This window comes from Trichechus manatus, unplaced genomic scaffold, assembly GCF_000243295.1.
Source record: "Trichechus manatus latirostris isolate Lorelei unplaced genomic scaffold, TriManLat1.0 scaffold00127, whole genome shotgun sequence".
Taxonomy (NCBI): Eukaryota; Metazoa; Chordata; class Mammalia; order Sirenia; family Trichechidae; genus Trichechus; species Trichechus manatus.
The window spans coordinates 5721327-5746497 of record NW_004444063.1 but is presented as its reverse complement, the minus strand read 5'-3'; the positions used below and the strand labels follow the sequence as shown (position 1 = coordinate 5746497).

General features: G+C 38.1%; 1 protein-coding gene across 3 annotated transcripts in view; it reads left to right on the top strand.

The window, feature by feature from the left end:
• Nucleotides 1-21891, top strand: part of HSPA4 (heat shock protein family A (Hsp70) member 4) — a 68321-nt gene extending 46430 nt beyond the window's left edge. For all 3 annotated transcript variants that reach the window (XM_004384724.3, XM_023738992.1, XM_023738993.1), the window contains 11 exons: nucleotides 150-301; nucleotides 826-932; nucleotides 8894-9027; nucleotides 11355-11536; nucleotides 12503-12592; nucleotides 14344-14496; nucleotides 15575-15700; nucleotides 16862-16969; nucleotides 18584-18703; nucleotides 21282-21443; nucleotides 21650-21891. In XM_004384724.3, coding sequence (XP_004384781.1) covers nucleotides 150-301; nucleotides 826-932; nucleotides 8894-9027; nucleotides 11355-11536; nucleotides 12503-12592; nucleotides 14344-14496; nucleotides 15575-15700; nucleotides 16862-16969; nucleotides 18584-18703; nucleotides 21282-21443; nucleotides 21650-21853 — 1538 coding nt within the window. In that variant the 3' untranslated portion in view covers nucleotides 21854-21891. The remainder of the gene's footprint in view (nucleotides 1-149; nucleotides 302-825; nucleotides 933-8893; nucleotides 9028-11354; nucleotides 11537-12502; nucleotides 12593-14343; nucleotides 14497-15574; nucleotides 15701-16861; nucleotides 16970-18583; nucleotides 18704-21281; nucleotides 21444-21649) is intronic.
• Nucleotides 21892-25171: the final 3280 nt, after the last annotated feature.

Sequence of the window (25171 nt, the reverse complement as noted above, 5' to 3'; positions counted from 1 at the left end):
TGTGTGTGTGTGTGTGTGTGTGTTTTGGAGTGGGGTAGGTGAGGCACTGGAGTTTAGTCTACACCTCTGCGTTGTTATAGATATTATTGCTACATTTTATTGTGATACACCAAAGAGTCTTTTAATCTGAACGTCTAATTTTAAAATAGAGTTAAAGAAAGAAGATATTTATGCAGTAGAGATAGTTGGTGGTGCTACACGAATCCCTGCAGTAAAAGAGAGGATCAGCAAATTCTTTGGTAAAGAACTTAGTACAACATTAAATGCTGATGAAGCTGTCACTCGAGGCTGTGCATTGCAGGTGAGTTCTATTTCTTTCACAGGTAGCCGTGTATAGGTCATTGTAACAGGATGCCAGTGGTTTATGTATCCAACTAGTAACCTGAGATTAGCTCAGGGTGTTCTCAAGGTGTAAGATTCTGAAACTTTTGTTTTAAAATGAGTAACAGAATTGATGGTCGTAAAAGGAGTTGACTTTATTTCATATAATAAGATAAATTCCTTAATTAGGAACATAGATTAAGCCTGAAATACTAGTAGAGTTTGGCAGATTACCTGTTATCTGTATATGTGAATATAGTATCGTGCATCATTTAAATAAGGGTTCAAATTCATAGAAAAATAAAGATTAACTAGGTTATATAGGTAATGTAACAAACATGTTTGTAAACCTGTTTGTTTAGACAGCATTAAACTATCAGTGTAAATATTTAAGGATGACCGTTGATAATAATATTCTGAAATTGACATTTATAGGCTTAGTGATATTATTAGTTCACAATGTCTATACTTATTAAATTGAATTTAAAAAAATTGCTGTTTTAGTGTGCAATCTTATCACCTGCTTTCAAAGTCAGAGAATTTTCTATCACTGATGTGGTACCATATCCAATATCTCTGAGATGGAATTCTCCAGCTGAAGAAGGGTCAAGGTAATATGTTTATTAATCGTTTTTTACTTAAGATTAACTCAGTGTTAGTTTCAGTAATATGTGGCCTTCCTTTTCAACTTGCATAAATCAGTATTTTGTCATAGTGCATGCAGTAAAGTGATTGCTTATTTTAGGCTTCAGAATGCATAAATTTGTGTCTTTATTTAGTTTGCTATACTTGATTTTTTTTTTTTTATGTGAAATCTCCGGGTTTTTTTTTTTTTTTTTTTTTTTTTTTGCTTTAAGTGACAGTTTACAGTTTAAGTTAATTTCTCATACAAAAATTTATATGCACATTGTTATGTGACCCCGGTTGCCCTCCCTATGCTGTGACAGCACACTCCTCCTTTCTTCCCCAGATTTCCCATGTCCATTCAACCAGCCCCTGACCCTCTCTTCCTTCTCATCTCACCTCTAGACAGGAGCTGCCCATTTAGTCTCAGGTATCTACTTGAGCTAAGAAGCAGACTCTTCACAAGTATCATTTTATGTCCCATAGTCCTGTCTAGTCTTTGTCTGAAGAGTTGGCCTCGGGAATGGTTTTAGTTTTGGGCTAACAGAGAGTCCGGGGGCCAAGTCTTCCAGGGTCCCTCCAGTCTCAATTAAACCATTAAGTCTGGTCTTTTTACTAGAATTTGAGTTCTGCACCCTCTTTTTCTGCTGCTCCATCAGGGACTCTCTGTTGTGTTCCCTGTCAGGGCGGTCATTGGTGGTAGCTGGGCACCATCTATTTTTTCTGGTCTCAGTCTCTGATTCGTGTGGCTCTTTCTGTCTCTTGGGCTAATACTTTTCTTGTGTCTTTGGTGTTCTTTATTCTCCTGTGCTCCAGCTGGGTCGGGACCAGTTCTTGCATCTTAGATGGCTGCTCACTAGCTTTTAAGACCCAGATGCCACTTGCCAAAGTGGGATGGGGAGCATTTTCTTAATAAACTTTGTTATGCCAGTTGACCTGGATGTCCCCTGAAAGCATGGTCCCCAGACCCTCACCCCTGCTACTCTGCCCCTCAAAGTGTTTGGTTGTATTCAGGAAATTCCTTAGCTTTGGTTTAGTCCAGTTGTGCTGACTTCCTCTGTAGTGTGTGTTGTCCACCCTACACCTAAGATAATTCCTGTCTACGATCTAGTTAGTGAATACCCTTCTCCCTCCCTCCCCACGCTTGTAATCATCAAAGAATGTTTTCTTCTGTGTTTAAACCTTTTCTTGAGTTCTTATAATAGTGCTCTTATACAATATTTGTCCTTCTGGGACTGACTAAATTCACTCAGCATAATGCCTTCTAGATTCCTCCATGTTATGTTTCACGGCTTCATTGTTGTTCTTTATTGTTGTGTAGTATTCCATTGTGTGAACATACCATAATTTGTTTATCCATTCATCCGTTGATGGGCACCTAGGTTGTTTCCATCGTTTTGCTATTGTGAACAGTGCCGCAGTGCACACAGGCATGCATATATCTATTCCTTGACGGCTGTTATTTCTCTAAGATTTATTCCAAGGAGCGGGATTGCTGGATGATATGGTACTTCTATTTCCAGTTTTTTATGGAAGTGCCAAATCGATTTCCAAAGTGGTTGTACCATTTTACATTCCCACCAACAGTGTATAAGTGTTCCAGTCCCTCCACAACCTCTCCAACATTTATTATTTTGTGTTTTTTGGATTAATGCTAACCTTGTTGGGGTGAAATATGTCATTGTAGTTTTGATTTGCATTTCTCTAATGGCTAATGATCGTGAGCATTTCCTCATTGTCTGTTAGCCGCCTGAATGTTGTCTTTGATGAAGTGCCTGTTCATATCCTTTGCCTATTTTTAATTGGGTTATTTGTCTTTTTGTTCTTGAGGTATTGCAGTGTCTTGTAGATTCTAGAGATTAGATGCTAATCGGATTTGTCGTAGCTGCAGATTTTTTCCCAGTCTGTAGGTTGTGTTTTGACTCTTGGTGAAGTCTTTTGATGAGCCTAAGTGTTTGATTTTTAGGAGCTCCCAGTTATCTAGTTTCTCTTCTGGTGTTTGTGCATTGTTACTTATGGTTTGTATCCTGTTTATACTATGTCCTAGCATTGTCCTTCTTTTTTCTTCCATGATCTTTATCGTTTTAGTTTTTATATTTAGGTCTTTGATCTGTTTTGAATTAGTTTTTGTGCGTGGTGTGAGGTATGGGTCTTGTTCCTTTTATTTTTCACAGATGAATGTCCAGTTATGCCAGCACCATTTGTTAAAGAGGCTGTCTTTTCCCCAGTTAACGGACTTTGGGACTTTGTCAAATATCAGCTGCTCATAGGTGGCTGAATTTATGTCTGGATTCTCAATTCTGTTCCATTGGTCTTTGTATCTGTTGTTGTACCAGTACCATGCTGTTTTGACTACTGTGGTGGTATAATAGGGTCTAAAAACAGGTAGTGTGAGGTCTCCCACTTCGTTGTTTTTCTTCAGTAATGATTTACTTTCCAGGGGCTCTTCCTTTTCCATGTGAAGTCGGTGGTTTCTCCATCTCATTAAAAAATGCCATTGGAATTTGGATCAGGATTGCATTGTATATGTAGATCGCTTTGGGTAGAATAGACATTTTCACAGTGTTGAGTCTTCCTATCCATGAGCAAGGTATGTTTTTCCAATTAGGTAGGTCTCTCTCGGTTTCTTGCCGTAGTGTCTTGTAGTTTTCATTATATAGGTCTTTTACGTCTCTGGTTAGATTTATTCCTAAGTATTTTATCTTGTTGGGGGCTATTGTAAATGGTATTGATTCGGCGATATCCTCTTCGAGGTTCTCTTTGTGTAGAGGAATACAACGGATTTTTTATGTTTATCTTGTATCCTTATACTTGGCTGAAATGTTCTGTTAGTTCCAGTAGTTTTCTTGGGGATTCTTTGGGGGTTTTCTGTGTATAAGATCATATCTTCTGCAAATATAGAGATACTTTTACTTCTTTCTTACCAATTTGGGTGCCCTTTATTTCTTTTTCTTGCCTAATTGCTCTGGCTAGGACCTCCAGCACAGTGTTGAATAAGAGTGGTGATAAAGGGCATCCTTGTCTGGTTCCTGTTCTCAAGGGGAGTGCTTTCAGACTCCATTTAGAATGATGTTGGCTGTTGGCTTTGTATAAATGCCCTTAATTATGTTGAGGAATTTCCCTTCTATTCCTATTTTGTTGAGAGTTTTTATCATAATTGGATGTTGGACTTTGTCAAATGCCCTTCTGCACCCATTGATAAGATCATGTGGTTCTTGTCATTTGTTTTATTTAAGTGATGGATTACATTGATTGTTTGTCTAATGTTATACTTGTATACCTGGTATAAATCCTACTTGATCATGGTGAAGTATTTTTTTTATATATATGTTGTTGAATTCTGTTGGCTAGAATTTTGTTGAGGATTCTTGCATCAGTGTTCACGAGGGATATTGGTCTGTAATTTTCTTTTTTTGTGGTGTCTTTCCCTGGTTTTGGTATCAGGGTTATGCTGGCCTTATAGAATGAGTTCACTAGTATTCTGTCCTTTTCCATGCACTGAAATACCTTTAGTAATAGTGGTGTTAACTGTTCTCTGAAAGTTGGGTAGAATTCCCCAAGAAACCGTCAGGGCCAGGGTTTTTTTTGGGGGGTGGGGGTGGGGAGGAGTTTTTTAAATTACCTTTTCAGTCTGTTCTTTTGTTGTATGTTTATTTGGTTGTTCTGTCTCTGTGTTAGTTTGGGTAGATAGTGAGTTTATAGAAATTTGTCCATTTCCTCTAGGTTTACAAATTTGTTAGAGTACAATTTTTCATAGTATTACGATTCTTTTAATTTCAGTTGGGTCTGTTGTGATATTGCCCATCTCATTTCTTATTTGGGTTATTGGTTTCCTCTCAAGTTTTTCTTTTGTCAGTTTGGCCAGTGGTTTATTGATTTTGTTGTTCTTTTCAAAAACCAGCTTTTGGTCTTGTTAACTCTTTCAATTGTTTTTCTGTTGTCTATTTCATTTATTTTTTCTCTAATTCTTATTATTTCTTCTGGCTCCCAAGGCCTTCTGTTGCTACTCTCTTTCTGTTTGTTCGAGTTGTAGGGTTAATGTTTTGATTTTGGCCCTTTCTTCTTTTTGGATGTGTGCAGTTATTGTTATAAATTGACCCCTGAGCACTGCTTTTGCTGTGTCCCAAAGTTTCTGGTAGGATGGGTTTTCATTCTTGTTTGATTCTGTGAATTTCTTATTCCCTCTTTAATTTCTTCTGCAACCTGGTAGTTTTTGAGCAAGACGTTGTTCAGTTTCCATGTGTTTTTGTTTTTCTTTGCTTTTTCTGTTATTTATTTTTACTTTTATGGCTTTATGGTCAGGAAAGATGGTTTGTGGTTGTTCGATGCTTTGGATTCTGTTAAGGCTTGCTTTATGGCCTAATATGTGGTCTATTCTGGAGAATGTTCCATGTGCGTTGGAGAAGAAAGTATACTTGGCTGCTGTTGGTGGAGTGTTCCGTATATATCCATGAAATCAAGTTGGTTGATTGTGGCAGTTAGATCTTCTCTTTATTGAGCTTCTTTCTGGATTCTGGATGTTCTATCCTTCACTGAAAGTGGTGTGTTGAAGTCTTTTACTATTACCGTGGAGCTGTCCATCTCTCTTTTCAGTGCTGTTAGAGTTTGTTTTATGTATTTTGGAGGCCTTTCATTGGGTGTGTAAATATTCATTACGGTTATGTCCTCCTAGTGTATTGACCCTTTAATCATTATATAGTGTTCTTCCTTATCTTTTGTGGTGGATTTTACTTTAAATTCTATTTTGTCAGAGATTAATATTGCCACTCCTGCTCTTTTTTGATTATTGTTTGCTTGATGTATTTTTTCCATCCTTTGAGTTTTAGTTTGTATTTAAGGTGGGTCTCTTGTAGGCAACATATAGACAGATTGTGGTTTTTTATCCATTCTGCGACTCTCTATCGCTTAATTGGTGCATTTAGTCAGTTTACATTCAGCGTAATTATTGATAGGTATGAGTCTCGTGCTGTCATTTTGTTGTCTTTTTTATGTTATTCAGTTTCTTTGTTCCACTTAATTTTCTGTGCTGAGTTGTTTTTCTTTATGTATTTTCTTTTCATTGTTGTTGATTTTGTGTTTACTGAGTCTTTATGTTTTTGTTTTTTACTTGATGTGTAGGAATGTTAGTTTCTTTTTTGGTTAACTTAATATTTACCCCTATTTTTCTAAGTTTAAACTACTCTTTTATTTCTTTATATCACCTTGATTCCTCTCCATATGAAAGATCTATGACTACATTTTTCAGCCCTTGTTTTTTGTTGTAATGTCAGTATCGTTTACATATTGACATCTCTGTTTCCCTATTTTCAGTGTTTTTAGCTTTGATTCATTTTTGTGACTGGGTTGATAACTGGTTGTTCTATCCTGTGTTCTCATCTTGGGTTGTTATCTGATGTTATTGATTTTCTAACCGGAGGACTCCCTTTAGTATTTATTGTAATTTTGGGTTAGTTTTTGAAAATTCCCTAAACTCTTATTTATCTGGCAATACCCTAATTTCACCATCATAGTTGAGGGACAGTTTTGCTGGATATATGATTCTTGCCTGGAATTTTTTTCCTTCAAGGCTTTATATATGCCATCCCATTGCCCTCTTGCCTGCATGATTTCTGCTGAGTAGTCTGAGCTTATTCTTATTGACTTGTTTGTTGATGACTTTTCATTTATCCATAGTCCCTCTTAAAATTCTGTCGTTATCTTTGGTTTTGGCAAGTTTGATTACTGGTGACTTTCTTTTGGGATCTACCTTGTGTGGTGTTTGATGAGCATCTTGGATAGATATCTTCTCATCTTTCATCATATCAGGGAAGTTTTCTGCCAACAAATCTTCAGCAATTCTCTCTGTATTTTCAGTTATCCCTCCTTTTTCTGGTGCTCCAATCACTTGTAGGTTATTCCTCTTGATAGAGTCCCACATAATTCTTAGGGTTTCTTCTTTTTTTTAAATCCTTTTATCTGATTTTTCCTCAGATAAGTTGGTGTCAAGTGCTTTATCTTCAGTCTCACTAATTCTGACTTCCATTGCCTCAATTCTGTTCTGTGACTTTCTGTTGAGTTGTCTAATTCTGAAATACATTGTTAACCTTCTGGGTTTCTGTTTGTTGTCTCTCTATGGATTTTTGCATCCTGTTAAATTTGTTATTATGCTCTTATATAATCTTCTTAATTTTCTCTCTTGCTTTGTTTGTATGTTCCTTGGCTTGTTTTGCATTTTGTCTGATCTGAAGAGTTCTGTGTATTAATCTTTTGTATTCTACTTCCGGTAGTTCTGAGAAGTTCTATTCCTCTGGAAAATTTCTTGATTCTTTGTTTTTGGAGCTTGCTGAAGCCATCATGGTTTACCCTTTTATGTTATTTGATATTGACTGTTGTCTCAAAGCCATCAATAAGTTATTATATTTATTTATTTTGTTTGCTTACCATATCCTAGCTTCTTGTTTTGATATGCTCAAATAGGCTGCTCTTGTGAGCTAGTTTGATTATTGGCGCCTTTGAAGCTCTAACGTCCTTGTCACCAGGTGGCTAGATCTGTTACTAGGTATATGAGCCCAGGAGTCTTTTTACTTTTCTTGTATGGATTCAGCTCAGGTGTCCAGTTAGTCAGTCACCAAGTGTGTGCTGCCGGGTCTCACCTACAGTACTAGACAGGCAGGGGTGATTGGTGTAGGTACAGGTATCTGGCTGCAGTAGGGGGGTCATTCATTGAGCAAGGCAGCAGGCTGATGGCTACTCCTGAGTGTCTGGGAGGAAAGCATGTCCCTGTTCCCTAGAGCACCTAGGTGGGTGAGTTTTGCAGCTGGACTATGGGCACCCAGTGCCATTAGCTGTAAGGACTGGGAGGCACCACGTATTCTTGGACCCTTGTCAGGGGTGGCTAGGTGGCATGGGTGGAGGTACTAGTCCTCAGGCCCCTGATGTGGGTAGGTAAGGACCCTGCTTAATGGGCAGAGCAGTATCAAATGTCACGAACCTGCCACTTCACCATATAGCTGATACAGTTGAAGTTAGGCTTCAGTTATATACCCTGTTGTATTGTGGTAATGAGGGCCTGTGCTGTTGAAATGGGTCTACACAGGTCAATGCAGGGGTGAAAAGGCATTCAGTCCGTGAACCCCTTATGCCTGTGCCTAGGCAAGGCGTTGTGCCTACCCTGAGTTTCCGGCTTGTAAGAGCTAGCAGATTGTTTCTTCCTAGTTGTTAATTTGTTCCCTTTCCAAAGCTGGGAGAATTGCTCAGGGTGTGTGACGGGTCCTACTTCTGGCCCAGGGGACTCAGCAATCGTTGAAGCCGGCCCAGGACCCAGTTCAGAGTAGGGAGGGTCATGTAAATGGGAAAGAGGTTTTTTCTAAAGGGGGCGTTTTTGATCTGTGGGGTAGGTCAGAGGCATGTATGTATCTTTTGTTGATTCATTGCTACTTTTCACTGTTTCTGGAGGCCCCAGTTGCTACTCCGCTGCTCAGTCTCTCCTGGTGTGGAAGACGCCTCCTGAGCACCCTGCTTGCGTCACTGCGCTCACCTGCCGATTTGGCCTGAAGCCTGCTGGCTTCGCCAGGTCAGGTCTGGCAACTCCTGGCTGCTTCTGAACCGTCTCTCCGTCCCTCTACCACTCAGTCCGATTCCTCAGCTCTGCCTTTGATGTTCAGGGCTCCTAGATTGTCATATGTAATCGATTCACTTGTTTTTTTGGGTCTTTGTTGTAAGAGGGACCACAGGAAGAGTCTGACTACTCTGCCATCTGACGTCCTTGGTGTCTTTTATGTGCTGATTCAAGTGTGTGTGTCTATTTTTTTTTTTTTTTTAAATAAATTCTCAGAAACTCTTACAATCTGGAAATAATGTCAGCTGAAAAGAGAGAAAAATTAAAGTTAACAGTAATTAGAAGCTTGGGCTACATGGGTCAAAGTGTTAAAAGTATTCTCAATTTTTGCGTTTTTTCCTTTTCCTTCAGTGACTGTGAAGTCTTTCCAAAAAATCATGCTGCTCCTTTCTCTAGAGTCCTCACCTTTTATAGAAAGGAACCTTTCACTCTTGAAGCTTACTACAGCTCTCCTCAGGATTTGCCCTATCCAGATCCTGCTATAGGTAAGTAAAGAATTGGGAAAATAAAAATACAAACTTATATATACTTGGAGAACTGGGATAGCAGAAAGTGCAAACACAATATTTTGAGATTTAGGCACTTTAGATAACAAAAGAAAACTCATCTTGTTTTACCTGGTTCAGGACCAGCCAGTAGTCATTATTTTATTGGATCTCCCATTGTGTGGGCTGTGTTTCTCAGTTAATGCACATTGTGGGTCTACTTTGTGCATAAGGTGATGCTAGAGCATTGTAAGGAGTTAAATTCAGTCCTGACCCTAGCATACAGTTACAAGTTGTACACTGCAAATTATTAGGGAAATGTGATAGAGTAGCAATACATCATAGATTTTGGATCTGTGTCGACTGGAGTCTTTTATAGACTTTGAGAAACTCCGATGATCTGTAGATAATACCAGTTGTGAGGAGAGAGAAACTTGACTTTCATACCTATGGACTGACAGTACATGGGTAAAAGTTAGTAAAACATCCTGAAAGGAACTTAGAAACTGGAAAGTTAACCTACTCTTTATTTCCTCATTTGTAAAATGGGAATAATGATGATAATTGCACAGTTGTGTGAATTAAAAACATTAAGTAAAACCCTGGAACAATAACTGGATCTAGAAATGGCAGTTTCTTGATAAATGACTGTGTAAATGCATTTGGGGTTTTCCAGTAGAGAAGAATGTGACTAATGTGTTTTAGGAATTTATCTGTCAGTAGCGTATAATTATAAATTGGAATAAGAAGGGACTGAGAGGTTTACAACAATAAAAAAGTCTAAAATAAAAACTGAGTCTAGAAAGTTTTACCTATTCAGTTCAAAGTATTGAAGTTTTATTTTTCTTTAAAGATAAAACGAATCTGTAAGAAAACTTTTATAAGGCATCAAATTGAATTATAGTGTTTAGAGAGGAAATTAACTTGTAGGTCATCAGTAAAGCAGAAGAATTTTTAACATGAAAGACATACGTTAAATTGCCAGTAAAACAGTTCAAAAACTTCTTTTTTTCATGAAACAATCGGAAATGGGCAAATAGATTATATACTAAGAGAGTCATCACAGTATTTTCTATAATTGCAAAATCACTGGAAACAACCTGTGTTTCTAAAAAATCATATATATTGATATCAGAAAAATTATATGGCCATTAAATTATATTTTGAAAAATATTTACCGATATGGGAAAATGTTAGTGATAGATCATTAAATGAAAAAAGTGTTTATAATTATTAAGTATGGTATAATACAATTTTTATAACAGCTTTTTTGAAATACAATTCATATACCATGTAGTTCACCCATTTGGAGTGTACAGTTCAGTGGTTTTTGTTGTATTCCCAGACTTGTGCAGCCATCACCTCAATTAATTTTGAAAAACTTTCATCATCCCAAAAAGGAGGCCTATACCAATTGGTAGTCACTCTGTATGATACAATTTTTATTAAAATATGTAGTTGTGGTAAGTCCATACAATGAAATATTATATTCAGCAATAAAAAATAAAATACCAATACATGTTACAACACGAATGACGCTTAGAAACATGCTGAGTGAAAGACGCCAGTCCACAAAAAGACCGCACATTTTGTGATTCTATGTCTATGAAACAGCCAGACTGGGCAAATCTGTAGAAATAGAAAGTTGATTATTGTTTGCCTGTGGCTGAGGTGGAGGGATGTTATGGGGAAATGATTGTTAGTGGGTGTGGGGTTTCTTTTTGGAGTAATGAAAATGTTCTGGAGTTGATTGTGGTGATAGTTGCACAGGCTGCCCTGTAGATATTCTGGAGAACATTGAATTGTACACTTTAAAGTGGTGAATTATATGTGTGCTGTATCTCAGTAAAGCTGCTATATAAAAAAAAATATGTAGGTGATTGTTGGAATCGACTCCATGGCAACTAACAATAACAGGTATATGCATAGAAACAAATTTGGAAAACAATACTAAAAATGTTAAAATCTCTGTGAAGGTACAATGATTTTAGTTCCTTTTCTAATTTTTCTACAGTGATCATGTGCTAATTGCATAATAAATGTTACTTTTTTTTAAAGAAGGGACTGCAGGAAAGGAAGAAATTAGGAGATATTTGGGCCCCTATTTTGGGACAGGAAAATAAGAGTTTGACTAAATGTAAAAGAGGAAGGAGAAATCTGATAATTTAGTAAGATGCTGAGAGAACTGACTTTTCTTACTTGAAGTGGCATGTTAGTTACTGACCTGTCTTTGAGAAGTGGATATAACCTGGCAGTGTGGGCATATGTTCCTGTTTGAATTTGTTCACTCAGGCTGTGTTCTCTTTTGTTTTCTCATTTTTCCCTAGCTCAGTTTTCAGTTCAGAAAGTCACTCCCCAGTCTGATGGCTCTAGTTCAAAAGTGAAAGTCAAGGCTCGAGTAAATGTCCATGGCATTTTCAGTGTGTCCAGTGCATCCCTGGTGGAAGTGCACAAGTCTGAGGAAAATGAGGAACCAATGGAAACAGATCAAAATGCAAAAGAGGAAGAGGTAATCTGGACATTTCATATATTACATTTTACGATGGTATGTTTTCTAGAAATTCTAGCAAGTCGGTTGGGTAACAAGGGAGGAACATTGTGTCCTCTTCCCCAGGCATGGGTGAACCAGCAGAAAATCTTTATACAGGATTTGCACAGAAATGAAACATAGTTGTCTCACCCCCACACCACCCAACCAAACACACTTCTCAACTTGAGTTATCCTTGATTCTGTCTGGTTATTGAAGAATACTGCATCTCAGTTGATTATTTTCTCAAGTAGAATTGCACACTTAGTTTGCTGGAATCATGCACTGGGTCTTGTCCCTCACTGGACATCAGAAATACCTGGAGAGTTTTATAAAACTACAAATGCTTGGACCTCAACCCCAGAGATTTTGTTTGAGTAAGTCTGAGCTGGGCACAAGGTATCAGTAGTTTTAACAGCCTCTCAGATCATTCTAATGTGCTGCAGGCATTGAGAATCATGGCTTCACTGTCTACACAATCTTCTCTCTTATTTATTATTATTGGCAGGCTTTGTTCTTTTAGCTGAATATTCAAGGTGTTTATTTCCCCTCATGCATACAATGGTTTTTTACTGTAAAGGAAGAAAAGACTGATTTTAGAACAGCTTGGGAAAGTTTAGACTTTTCAGAGTAATCTACCCAAGAGGAAGCTTGCAGAAACTCATGCTCTATACAAATTAGATTGTGTTATATGATGCCACATTATCTACTCTGAATACTTTGTGGTTTACAAAGTAATTCCATAGTCACTCTTGTTTATATAAGGGTAGGGCAAGTGTTATCATCATAGTACGGATGTATTAACTGAGATCCAGAGAGGAAAACTTCCTGCTGAGCCTAGGTCTTCTGATCGCTGATAAGTTGCAGGAGTACCATACCATGTGACTTGGCCAATGTGTGATGAAGGTTTAGTCTTTCACTGTTGTAGGATTTAATGTGTTTTTCAGAAGATGCAAGTGGACCAGGAGGAACCACATGTTGAGGAGCAGCAGCAGCAGACGCCAGCAGAAAATAAGGCAGAGTCTGAAGAAATGGAGGTATGAGTTGTGTTTTAGAGTATGAATTGCAGTGTCTCTTAACGTATACATGGTTCTGGCTGAAGCATCGTGTCTCGGAAGATAGTTATATTAGGAATTCTTTTGTTTAAACAGTTTTGTAGGAAGATTTTGTAGTGTATTTGGAAAGTGCTTTTTGTAAGATCACTTTTGAACTCTTCTAGTTGGTACAGGGAAAGAGAGTTCTCAGAAGGTCTGCTTTTACTAGTCAGTAATTGGCACATGCTAGTCTCTGAATGGCTATTTCTAATAGTCATTCTATGAATAATTTATTCTTTACTGATAAACAATAATGAGACTTAAAATTTTTTCAGATTTTGTCACCTGTCAAAAACATGGCTTTTTGTCAAAGGATATTGTTTTAAATAATATATTTAAATACGTTTTGTAAATAATATGTAATATTTTTATCCCAAGCATTTATTTAAATGAATACAGTTTAAATTCTTTACAAATCTATTCTTTAATTCTAACTATTGAGTTTTTATATTTAAATTTGTTTTCTGAACTTATTTCAAATTATTTATGAAGTGACACCCTGTTAGGTATTTCTGATTGTGGTGTTTTTAAGTTTGGCAGAGGCTTAAGATGGCTTACGTCCTTTACCCATTTTCAGTCAGTTAACAATTTTAATTGCTTTTTTTTTTCCGCTGTGCAAGTAGTCTTTTTTTTTTTTTAAAAAAAAAAAACAGATGAAATGATTCTCACAGATGCCTTAATCTACTAAGGCCTTTACTGGGATGGAAAACCCTTCATGCTTTTGGGTGGGTGGAAGAGAGAAGTACTTGTTTTCCCATGTATTTGTGAAAGGTGGGGGAAAAGAAGGAAGAAGCACTGACATAGGGGTCAGCTCCTCCCCGAATGCCCTGGAGCTGTGGAAAGTTTCTAGGAGGTTGTTACTTAGGCTTCCATGGGATAACTCAGGAATGTATTGCTTCTACGGGAAATGAAATACAAATGAGAACATAAATTTTCAGCATCTGGCTTAAGGTGGGGAAATATCACTGAAGTCTTGCCTCATACTGTAAAAAAACAAATACTTTTCTAATCTGTAGGTGGGGGAGAGCTTTCAAAGCATAAAAACAATAAAAGTAATCACGAAGGAAAAGATGGATAGATTCTACATTAAAAACTTGTACTGACAAATAAGATAAAATTAGAAAAAACTAGAAAGGTCAGTCATTTGGATGAAAATGACTAAAATCCTAAGAGAACAGTGAATAAAATATGACTAGGCAATTTGAAGAAGCAGTAAGCATGGTTGATAAGTGTATGAAAAAAGGTATAGTCCCGAAGAAACTCATAAAAAGTAACAGAGATGAAGTTAAATGAATTTCCATTGTTGGCCAGAGTGCAGTGGAATGGGTTCTCTCCTTATGAGAATGTAAATAGTGACAGACATTCTGGAAATCACATTGTTAATGTATTATTGATCCATAGAAATTTCAGACTCTTCCCACTAATTTCATGTCCATATCTATATGTTTAGATAAGAGTAGAGGAAAATAAGAGGAAAACAGCGATGAATATATGTGGATTGTGGAATTATGGAAGGTTATTTTGTTTTTTATTTTCCAGATATTACAAGAAATAGTCCTCAGTTATTTTGATCATCAGACATCAGAAAACAAACCAAGTTAATTAAAAAGCAAAAATAACTTGAAATGTGAACTATTTGAAAGTTTAAGATGGTCTGTATATGTGTTTCTTGTTCTTAATTTCTGTTATTTTAGACCTCTCAAGCTGGATCAAAGGACAAAAAGATGGACCAACCACCTCAAGCCAAGAAGGCAAAAGTGAAGACCAGTACTGTAGACCTGCCAATTGAGAATCAGCTATTATGGCAGATAGACAGAGAGATGCTCAACTTGTACATTGAAAATGAGGTGATTATTTAAAGTCTCTTAAAACAATAAACTAACAAATTAATGTCACCATACCGTTTAGACCCTGTGCCTAGCGACCTTGATGCACTTTTGACTGCACTTTGAGAAAATAGTTCCTAGATTTTTGGGTACTGCAAGGGCGAGCTTAAGTGTTGGATCCCATAGTATATCAAAATGCTTTTATGATGATACTGTCTCTATCGCTAGAAGCTCTGTTCTGGGATCTTTGACAGTATGTCTTTAGTTTAAGGGAGGTATCATTCATATTTGGGTATATGGATGATACATTTGTTCACCAGAGAATGGGATGTTTGAGGTTATGTAGTGAGTCATGGGAGTTGATCGGCAGAGGAAATCACATAGTATTAATGGTGGAGCTATTTTCTCCATTTCCCCTTTGCCACTCAGTGTGTAAATATAGTAACTCTGTTATGGTGAAGAAGTCCTGGTGGCACAGTGGTTAAGAGCTCGGCTGCTAACCAAAAGATCGTCAGTTAGAATCCACCACCTGCTCCTTGGAAACCCTGTGGGGCAGTTCTACTCTGTGCTGTAGGGTCGCTATAAGTCAGAATCAACTCGATGGCAATGGGTTTGGTTTTTGTTATGGTGAATGATGCATGGTTTGGGACCCTGTAACACATTTATTAATTGTTGCCTATGAAGTTTCTTATCAGATATTCACTGGCTCTTAGAGTAGTTTTGTTTTAAAGACCTTTAGCATTTATAGTATATAAGTAAGTTTGATTTTTCTTGGTATTCCATAATAAATAACAGCAATGTATACCCCTTTGTGACATGGAACCATTAGCGTTCTCTTGTCTTAAATTCTTTTCTTTATTTTTTGAGTTTGAGTTTCTACATGTTGATATTTCTGTCACCTTTCTCTAAGCATACAGAACCTTCACTTCTTGATCTTCACAGTTCACCAAGGACTAATGCTTCCAGCTCTCCTTTCTTGGGTGACTCACAGAGTTAAAAGAAATTGGGGAAGAAGGATTTTCTACTTACATATTACTTAGTATTTAAGAAGAAATAGTCTCAGTTGTACTAATGTCTAATTAACTTATTCTGTTCTTAGGGTAAGATGATCATGCAAGATAAGCTTGAGAAGGAGCGGAACGATGCCAAGAATGCAGTGGAAGAATATGTGTATGAAATGAGGGACAAACTTAGTGGTGAATATGAGAAGTTTGTGAGTGAAGATGTAAGTATGTGCCACAGTGTACTAACCTAAGATGTGTTTTTGGGGAGCATCTTTAAATGTGGTAGAGGGGAAGTCTTCATCTGTATGTACACAGTAAAAATGAACTCCTCTTTTTGGGGGAGGGGGAGGTTTTTATATCATTTTATTTTGTATTTCTTCATTAGTGCAGCATTTCCCAAGGGTTAGTCTTTGTGCATGGCTTTTACACATCATTTTTTTGGGGGGTAATACTATTCTTTATTATTAAGTTTTTGTTTTGAGAGAGTAATAATCATTTTTGCAGCACCTGTAAACAAGTCAGTGAGGTGTACCATTCTGAGATTTGCCATACTTTTTTTGGAAAGTTAGAATACTGCAGCATCATCTGCATTACATAATAGTTACTGAAGGCAAGTCAGGCTAAAACAAGGATAAAAATTATAGCTAAAAATCTTCATAACAGCAACTTTTAAAAGATTATTAAACCAAATCATTGTACTTGGTCATTTTATTGCTACGGCAGAACAAGGCCATTAAAGTACAACACTTTTCCTTTCTGATTTTAACTGATGGTCTTATTCTGCTCATACATTTCAAGTTTAAATGGCAAGGATAAAGTGTTTACCTAAAGAGCACTCTCTTTTTTTTTTCTGTAATCACAGTAAGGAGCATAAAATAAGAGAATCCTCTGTTACACCAGGCCCATTGTCTCTTTGCATTTGCATGTTTAGACTTAAGCTTTATAAAGAGGTGTAATGACTTTCAAATAAGACAGAAGCTTAATGGTCATATAAAAACTACTCATAATATTGGTACACATCACTTTTTGACACATTTGCATGCTATTATTTAGCTAATACTTTTCTTTAAATTAGCTCACTTTTTTCTTGATGTTTACTTTTTAAAACTCATTTGTTTTTGAATGCAGTTTAATCCGGAAATTTTCAAACATATCTCGAAGCAGAAGGAATAATATTATAAAACCCTTGTGTACCTATCACCCAGAACAGTTTGCCAATCTTGTTTTATATATATTCCTATCTCCCTTCTTTCCCCTGTATTTTAAAGCAACTCTCATATATCTTTGCAGTCTATGCCTGTGATTCCACTGGTGATTCAATTGATTTTTTTTTTTTAACTGATTTTTGATTGACTTGATTAAAAAATTGTGCTTATCTTTAGGATCGTAACAGTTTTTCCTTGAAACTAGAAGATACTGAAAATTGGTTATATGAGGATGGAGAAGACCAGCCAAAGCAAGTTTATGTGGATAAGTTGGCTGAGTTGAAAGTAAGTGGCTTTTACTTTCTGAGAACAGAGGTATTCCTAACCTTTGCTGTAACTCCCAAGGAGAATAGCACAAAATTGGGAGGAATCTCATGCCAAGTAAAGAAGACAGTCTGAAAATGGTATTTAAACAGCTGTCCTTTATGACTTAAACCTATTGCCCCTCTCACTTTTAAAACCTCATAATAACAAGAATTTTTCTGCAAACTGGGTTTATACTTAACTGTTTCACTGAATTGGAGATTGAATGCATTCTTGATGTCAAGAGATAAAAAGACTAGCAAGATACAGTCCCTGTCCTACAGGCGCTTTGCAGTGCATTTGTCACAGGGCTGTGTATTCTCCATAAAAGCATCTAGTTTTGCATTGAAAGAATCTGATTGTTAAAAGTACAAAGAATTAATCTAAAGTTGAGGCCTTTGATTTAGAAAAGGATGCAAATGCACAAGAAGTTTTTACATTTTCTTTTAGCTTTAGCCCTGTATAACTTGGTTTCTTCTGGAATTGGGCTATTATAACTAACCTCTTGAGTGGAATTGCTCAGAGGCAGAGCCTGCAGTTTCCTATTATTCTGGCAAGACCAGCAAGCTCTCCATTGGGATCCCTTCCATTGTGTTTTTGCTTGTTTTATTTTTTTTGTCACAGGAAGTGGCAAACACATGAAAGTAGAGAGAATAACAGCCTTCAGCTGTTAACCAGCTTAAGGCCAATTTTGTTTTATCCTTGCTCCCTCCCACTTCCAGTTACTTGACGCAAATCCCTTACGTTACCATAAGTAGTTCAGTATGTGTTTAAAAGAAAATATAACATCAAGCTGTACCACTGAAACACCTAACAGCTTCCTTAATATCACCATATGTTTAGTCCCTTGTCAAGTTTCATTTGTTCATAAATTATTATTTTTTAGTTTGAGTCAGGATCCAAATAAGGTCCATATGTTTTGTTGCTGTGTTTCTTAAATATGTGTCTTTAGTTTTCCTTCCATGTTTTTTTCTTGCCTAATTTATTTGATGAATAAAGTGTATCATTTGTTCTGTAGGATTCACCTCCCCCAATCTGGATTTTGCTGATTTTTATCTCTATGGTGGTTTTTAACATTATTCTGTAAATTGATGGTTAGATCTAGAAGGTTCATCAGATTTTAAAAATTATTTTAATTTTTGGCAAGATCCCTGGTGGTGCAGTGGCTAAGAGCTTGGCTGCTAATCAAAAGGTCAGCAGTTCGAATCTACTAGCTCCTCCTTGGAAACTACATGAGGCAGTTCTACTTTGTCCTGTAGGGTTACTATGAGTTGGAATCGACTCAACAGCAACAGGGTTACATCATATTTAGTGTTGTGTATCTCGGGAGGCACCAAATTTCTGATTGTCTCCTCACTGTTTTGAGAACTAGAGCTCTTTGCAAGTGACAAATCGAAGTGGCTCTACGTGGAGCAATATTGAGGTATACTCTCATAATCAGCCTGAAGAAGCCTTGTTTCCAACGGGCTGAGGAAAAGTATTCCACTTACAGCACATGGAGATTAAATGTTCTTTCATCCATAATCAATCTTAGTGGAAACCATACTACTCTGATAGTTTAAGCTGAGGAATTTGTATATTCTCTCTTTTGTTAAGAATCTAGGTCAGCCTATTAAGATGCGGTTCCAGGAATCGGAAGAAAGACCAAAATTATTTGAAGAACTAGGGAAACAAATCCAACAGTATATGAAAGTAATCAGCGCTTTCAAAAACAAGGTACATTTTTTTTTTCTCCTCTTTTTGGTAGAGTTAAATTTTGAGGCATTTACATAGCACCTTTTCTTATTGTCTTCAAATATAGTTTAACAATTTTGCATTCATTTTGGATGTTAATGTAGTATATAATATTTTATCGAATCTTATTAAGAACCTAGGATTTGCTCCGTTTTTTTGTTAGGTGAAATCTGGAATCAAGCGGTATGGTTCAGTTTCCTTCTCTGGCTTTGGAATACTTCCTCAGTGTTTTGACTTAATATGCTGTATCCTGATCTTTCTGAGAATACATTAGGCATATAATTTGGTTTGTTATGCAGATGTAGGACTGTCTCAACAGTAAACTGCTTTTTGTTTCTGCACTGTGTGATAAACACTCCATAAATATATTACCTCACTGAATCCACAGGTGGTATTATCAACATTTATAGGTAACGTCTTTAAGCCTCAGTTTCCTTAAACAATACCTAGTTACTGATAAGTTGGCAGAGCTGGGATTCAGCCTGAGGTCTTACTCTAAAGTTTGTGTCTAAGTTATCTAACAAGTGCTGCTATAACAGAAATGCCACAAACGGATGGCTTTAACAAACAGGAATTTATTCTTGCACAGTCTAGGAGGCTAGAAGTCCTAATTCAGGGCTCCAGCTCCATGGGAAGGCTTTCTCTCTCTGTCAGCTCTGGGGGAAGGTCGTTCTCATCAATCTTCCTCCGTCTAGGATCTTCTCAGTACAGGGATCCCAGGTCCAAAGGACATGCTCCACTCCTGGCTCTTCTTGCTTGGTTGTAATGAGGTCTGCCCTCCTCTCTGCTCGATTCTTTTATGTCTCAGAAGAGACTGATTCAAGATACAGCCTAATCCTATAGATTGAGTCCTGCCTCATTAACATAACTGCCTCTAATCCTGCCTCATTAACATCATAGAGGTTAGGATTTACAACACATAGGATAATCACATCAGATCACAAAATGGTGGACAACCACACAATACTGGGAATCATGGCCTAGCCAAGTTGACACATTTTGGGGGGATACAGTTCAATCCATAACAGTTTGTGTTCCTAATCACTCCACTGTACTCCAGGTCCTTAATGTATTCTCAGTGTAAGAGACTTTAAGAGTGATAAGTTGGTGTACAAGGAAAGGTCATGGAAGCTCCATAGACACATCCGAACTCCCTGAGAGACTGAGTTGCTGGGTGGAGGGTTGTGGGGACCATGGTCTTGGGGAACATCTAGCTCAGTTGGCACAACACAGTTTATGAAGAAAGTGTTTTACATTCTACCTTGATGAGTAGCATCTGGGGTCTTAAAAGCTTGTGAGCAGCGATCTAAGATACTCCACTGGTCTCACCCCTTCGGGAGCAAGGGAGAATGAAGAGAACAGGATACACGAAAAGATTAATCCAAAGGACTAATGGACCACAGCTACCAAGGCCTTCACCAGACTGAGTCCAGTACAGCTAGATGGTGTCCGGCTACCACCACTGACTGCTCTGACTGGGATCACAACAGAGGGTTCTGGACAGAGCTGGAGAAGGATGTAGAACAAACTTCTAACATGCAAAAACCAGATTTATTGGCCTGTCAGAGACTAGAGAAACCCTGAGAGTATAGCCCCCGGACACACTTTTAGCTCAGTGGTGAAGTCACTCCCGAGGTTCACCGTTCAGCTGGGGATTGGACAGCCCTGTGAAACAAAATGGGACTAATGAGGCACAGCATCCAGGGACAAGGGCTAGAAGGCAGGAGGGGACAGGAAAGCTGGTGGTGATAGGGAACCCAAGGTTGAGTAAGGACAGTGTTGACATGTAGTGGGGTTCTTAACCATTGTCGTAGGGCAATATGTGTACAAACTGTTTAATGAGAAACTGTTTTGTTCTGTAAACCTTCATCTGAAGTGAGAATAGCAGCACAACTGGAAGAACGTAATTGATGTCACTGAATTGTACATGTAGAAATTTTTGAAATGGTGTATCTTTGGCTATGTATATTTTCACCACAAGAAGAAAAGGTTCTCCAAGGTCGAGAAAGGAGAGTGTTGACATGTCGGGTTGTTAACCAATGTCATAAAACAATATGTGTACTGACTGTTTAATGAGAAGCTATTTGTTCTGTAAACCTTCACCTAAAGTACAGTAAAAAAAAAAAGTAGGTAAGTAAAAAAGTGATAAGTTGAGCTTGACTTTTTTATAATTTTGTTTTTATAAGACCTCATTAAAAAAATTTCACTGTTGTTTTGGTTCTAAACTAGCATACCTAAAACCTCAGCTAATATAATTTTTTTGCATTGTGAAATTTATCATACAATTTTGTGTAAAGAATGTACACCTATTTATACTGATGAAGCTTTTTAATCACCACCTTTTATATTTTCTTGGCCTTTAAATCAGTTTCCTGAATGCTTTAAAAATTGGGGTTACTTTTCCTTCCTTCAATTTTTAAGGACTTGAGTGTGTAGATTAATGAGGCTAAATGTGCTTCATTTTTGAAAGGTCATAACTTCTTGAAAGATGCTAAAGAGCTAGACAGTATTTGGGTGCGGAGAATATCATCCTTTGAAGCTCTCTACTTGTTGATTATAGGAGGACCAGTATGACCATTTGGATGCTGCTGACATGATGAAAGTGGAAAAAAGCACGAATGAGGCCATGGAATGGATGAATAACAAGCTGAATCTGCAGAACAAGCAGAGTCTGACCATGGATCCAGTTATCAAGGCAAAAGAGATTGAAGCTAAAATTAAGGTTATTTAATATTAATTAATGTATTATTTAATATTCCTTTGTTAATATGTTCATTATTAATAGCCCTCAAAATGATATTTAGGCGGGAACTTTATTATTGTGTTTTTAGGTTCTGGTTGGGAATGGGGTGGGTGAGGCTAGACTTGGGTTTAGCATGTCATATAAAATTTATAAGAAACAACAGTTTTTTTCTCCTACCATTCTAGGAGCTGATAAATATCTGTAGTCCTATAATTTCAAAGCCCAAACCCAAAGTGGAACCTCCAAAAGAGGAACAAAAAAATGCAGAGCAGAACGGACCAGTGGATGGACAAGGAGACAATCCAGGGCCTCAGGCTGCTGAGCAGGGTACAGACACAGCTGTGCCTTCAGATTCTGACAAGAAACTTCCTGAAATGGACATTGATTGATTCCAACACTTGTTTATATTAAAACAGACTATTATGAAGCTTTAAGTTGTCAGCTTTGTTCTAAATATCAACTAGAGCAAGCAGATACTAAAGATTTCTTAGTCAGTTTTTAGGGGACTTCAGGGGAGGGGATATAGATAATGTATGGAACGTTTTGACTTCTAAATAGCTAGGTACAGAAATTAAATGCATTGTATCTTTTTTCATAATGGTACTATTTAGAAGCTCAGTTAATCTTACTGAGTTTAAGCTTCACTTGTTTTATGTTTAGTTATGCTTCTGTAAAGATAAGTTTGTTTTGGAAAGTTGAGCTATAGCAAAAACTATAACTAGCTGTAAAGCAGACTTTTCATTATGACATATATGGCAGGACCTCTGATTGTGTTTCACAGTTCTGTCGTGGAGGTTGCCACAAAGGCTCCCTGCCTGGTGTAGGGATAGGGTTGGGGAGGGATCTCCCTCTGTTTCTGAGGGCTTAGAGCATGGCATGGCATGGCATGGATTAACATAGAGCAAAAAAGGTGTGCTCTGATCTTTTTCACACTTCACCTTCACTCCTGCTCCCCCACCCCCCAAAAACAAAAAGTTCCCTTTATAAATGCCATGTGCTGCTTTTGGGAAAATGAACCCCCTTCACCTGAAGCAAGTCATTAGGTTTTTTAGACCTGGAAGGTCTTCCTTGAGAGTATGTTCACTAATACCCCAAGCATCAAAGTCTAAATAATTTTCTCTTCAGAAGGTTTGAATTGGGTGATGTTTTGTTGGATATAGGCGTGATAATTTTAACTGAGGAATTGATCTTGTTAATTATGGCATAAAAATTTGTATCCTGGCCTGCTTATTCAGGTGGGAGATACTCTGTAAAAATGAAGTCTGTCTTCATCTCCTAGGAGAAGAGTTAACAATTGTTTTTAGCTCATTCACAATCACTTGTGTGTTTAAGTGTTAATATCTGTCACAAGTCTGCCAATTCGTGTTAAACAGCTGACAGAACATATAAGAAACTAAGATAACACTGGGTTGTACTGGATGAGTCTGAATTTAGTGTTAAAGAAGTGCACTGCCCGATGTTATCAACACCTCCTCCTCACTGTGCACCTACTGTAAGGTGCGCCAAAGCATTCCCTGCTCTTTGGGGCAGTATTGATAGGAATGAGGCAAGTTGGGCATCTGTTAACACTCCTATTAGAGGCCAAAACTGGTACCTAACCTAGAAACTTACAAGCCTTGATGATTACTGTTTGGATCTTTGTAATAATTAATATTCTGTATAACAGAGTGCCTCTCTGTTGGTTTTGGCCTGTGTTGTTAGAAATAAGATCATGCCTTTCGTATTTAGAATAAGTTTCTGTCCATGTCTACAGTGAAACATTTTAGGGTGTTACAAGCTCTAAAGTGTTACAAAGAAACAGTGCTTACTTAGAGAGGATTAACTTGGAAGTATGTATATGTTGGTATGTAAGCATGCATGGAAGCCTGCGGCATCAGGACTGGGGCCCTGTCCTTAGAGCATCCTCTGTTCATTCTCTAGCCATCATGCTTCAAGAGTTTCAGCTGGCCTGCTGTGAGGCCAATGGCTACTTCGAAGTGCTGGTTGCAGGATTAAGCCCACTCTTATGCAACTGACTCAGTTCTTAATGGCCAGTTCTTCTAAAACCTTTTTCTGGCGGGAGGGGTTTGTGCGGGTGTTGGGATGGGGGTGAACTTGAAGTTTAAAGTTAAAACTAGAAATAAGATGATGTGGTCTACTTGCTCTCTGTTTAGACAGGCTTTAAGACCAATTGGATTTTCATGGAGGCCAGGCCAGAGTGTGTGATAATTGGTGACTTGTGTGCATTTATTCAGGTTGCTATCCAAATTGGTTTGTTAAAGCTCCAGGTCACGTTCTTACACTAAGAAAAATATTCAGTAAACGTGAGACAAGTTTAGGAAGAACTAATAAAAGAAACCTGTCTTACACTCCAAGGAATGGATTCCTTAATTTCATAATGAGGACTGCTGGGGTGGGGGTAGGGGGTGTGTGTGCGTTTGCGTGTGTGCATGTGCATACACTTGTGTGTTTTCCATGAAAACTTTTCTCTACAATTAAGCCCTCTTGGCTAAATTCCAGTTAACTTTTCTCATAGACTTCCAATCTGAAGGACAGCAATCAAGGCACTGCTCTCTGGGTGGCAAAAAGTTGCTCGCTCTTTCTTATAGTCTTCCTGTTGACTCTTGGCCCAGTTCCTCTGATATGGGAGTCCTTATCTTGCTATAGGGACTGGGCCTTACTTTGAGGGTTTGACAGTAGCAGAAGGAAGGTATGGCCACATAAAGGTAAGTGCCGGGACTGACCTGCCTGGAGTATAGGACGTGGCCGAGAGTGTGCTAGTTACACCTGCTGCGACTCTATATGTGGTGGGTGGGTGTGTGTGTGTTTGGGATGGTAATGGCTACTGAAAGGGAATGAAGCCATCTGAAGACACCTTAAGTCTACAAGAAATGAGGCCTACATGAGGATTGGCCAAGGGCCTTACTCCCTGGACTTCTGCCACTTACGTAGTCCAGGTGCTCTTGTACTAGGAGGATCTTAGCTGCCAGGGCCTACCAATGGACCTCTTAACAGCTGCCTTCAAGGAAGCTGTCTGCAGTTTGGTTTCCCTTTGGGCATCTGTCTGTAGGAGAGGGGTTAGCACCTGGTAAGGTTAATGGAAAGCCTGGGACCAGCCAGCTAGTGACCAGCCAGAGCATAGCTATTTCACAGGGTGTTCAGATCACCTAGAAAGAGAGTAGCTATCTAGTTTACCCGGGAACGGTACCAGTGTCCCTATAAGTCACTGGGGAAGAGGGTATTGGGGGGCAAAGTAAAGGCTTGTGTGAAAGTTTTTCGGTGGGGCAAGTGAAGAACTTCCACTCAGAACTTGATAAGGATTCCAGCATTGGCTTCAGAAGGGCTGGCCTTTGTGATGCTTATTCAGCGTGAAAGTTCCAGCTGCCTGCTGTGAAGCTAGGGGCTGCAGGATTAAGCTGATCTTATGTTTAATGTCAGAGGTAGTAGAAAGCGTTGATGGAGAACTGAGGGATGGGGTTTCTGGTAAAGGGCTCTGGGGTCTCTAGATCTTTGAGCCTGAGTGACAGGATGGTTTAGGAAGGCACATGTAGCAATATGTGCAGAATGAGGCGTGAGGGAAGTTGGAGGTGGTGAATTTTCATTATAATCCATGTTTGAGAGGATGAGCCAAATGAAAGAGGAGGTGGCAGGTCTTGGTTTGGGGAATGAAGGGTCACATGGATGTATCAAGAGGAAGTGGAAGCTTTGAAGGAAACAGAAGGAGCTGC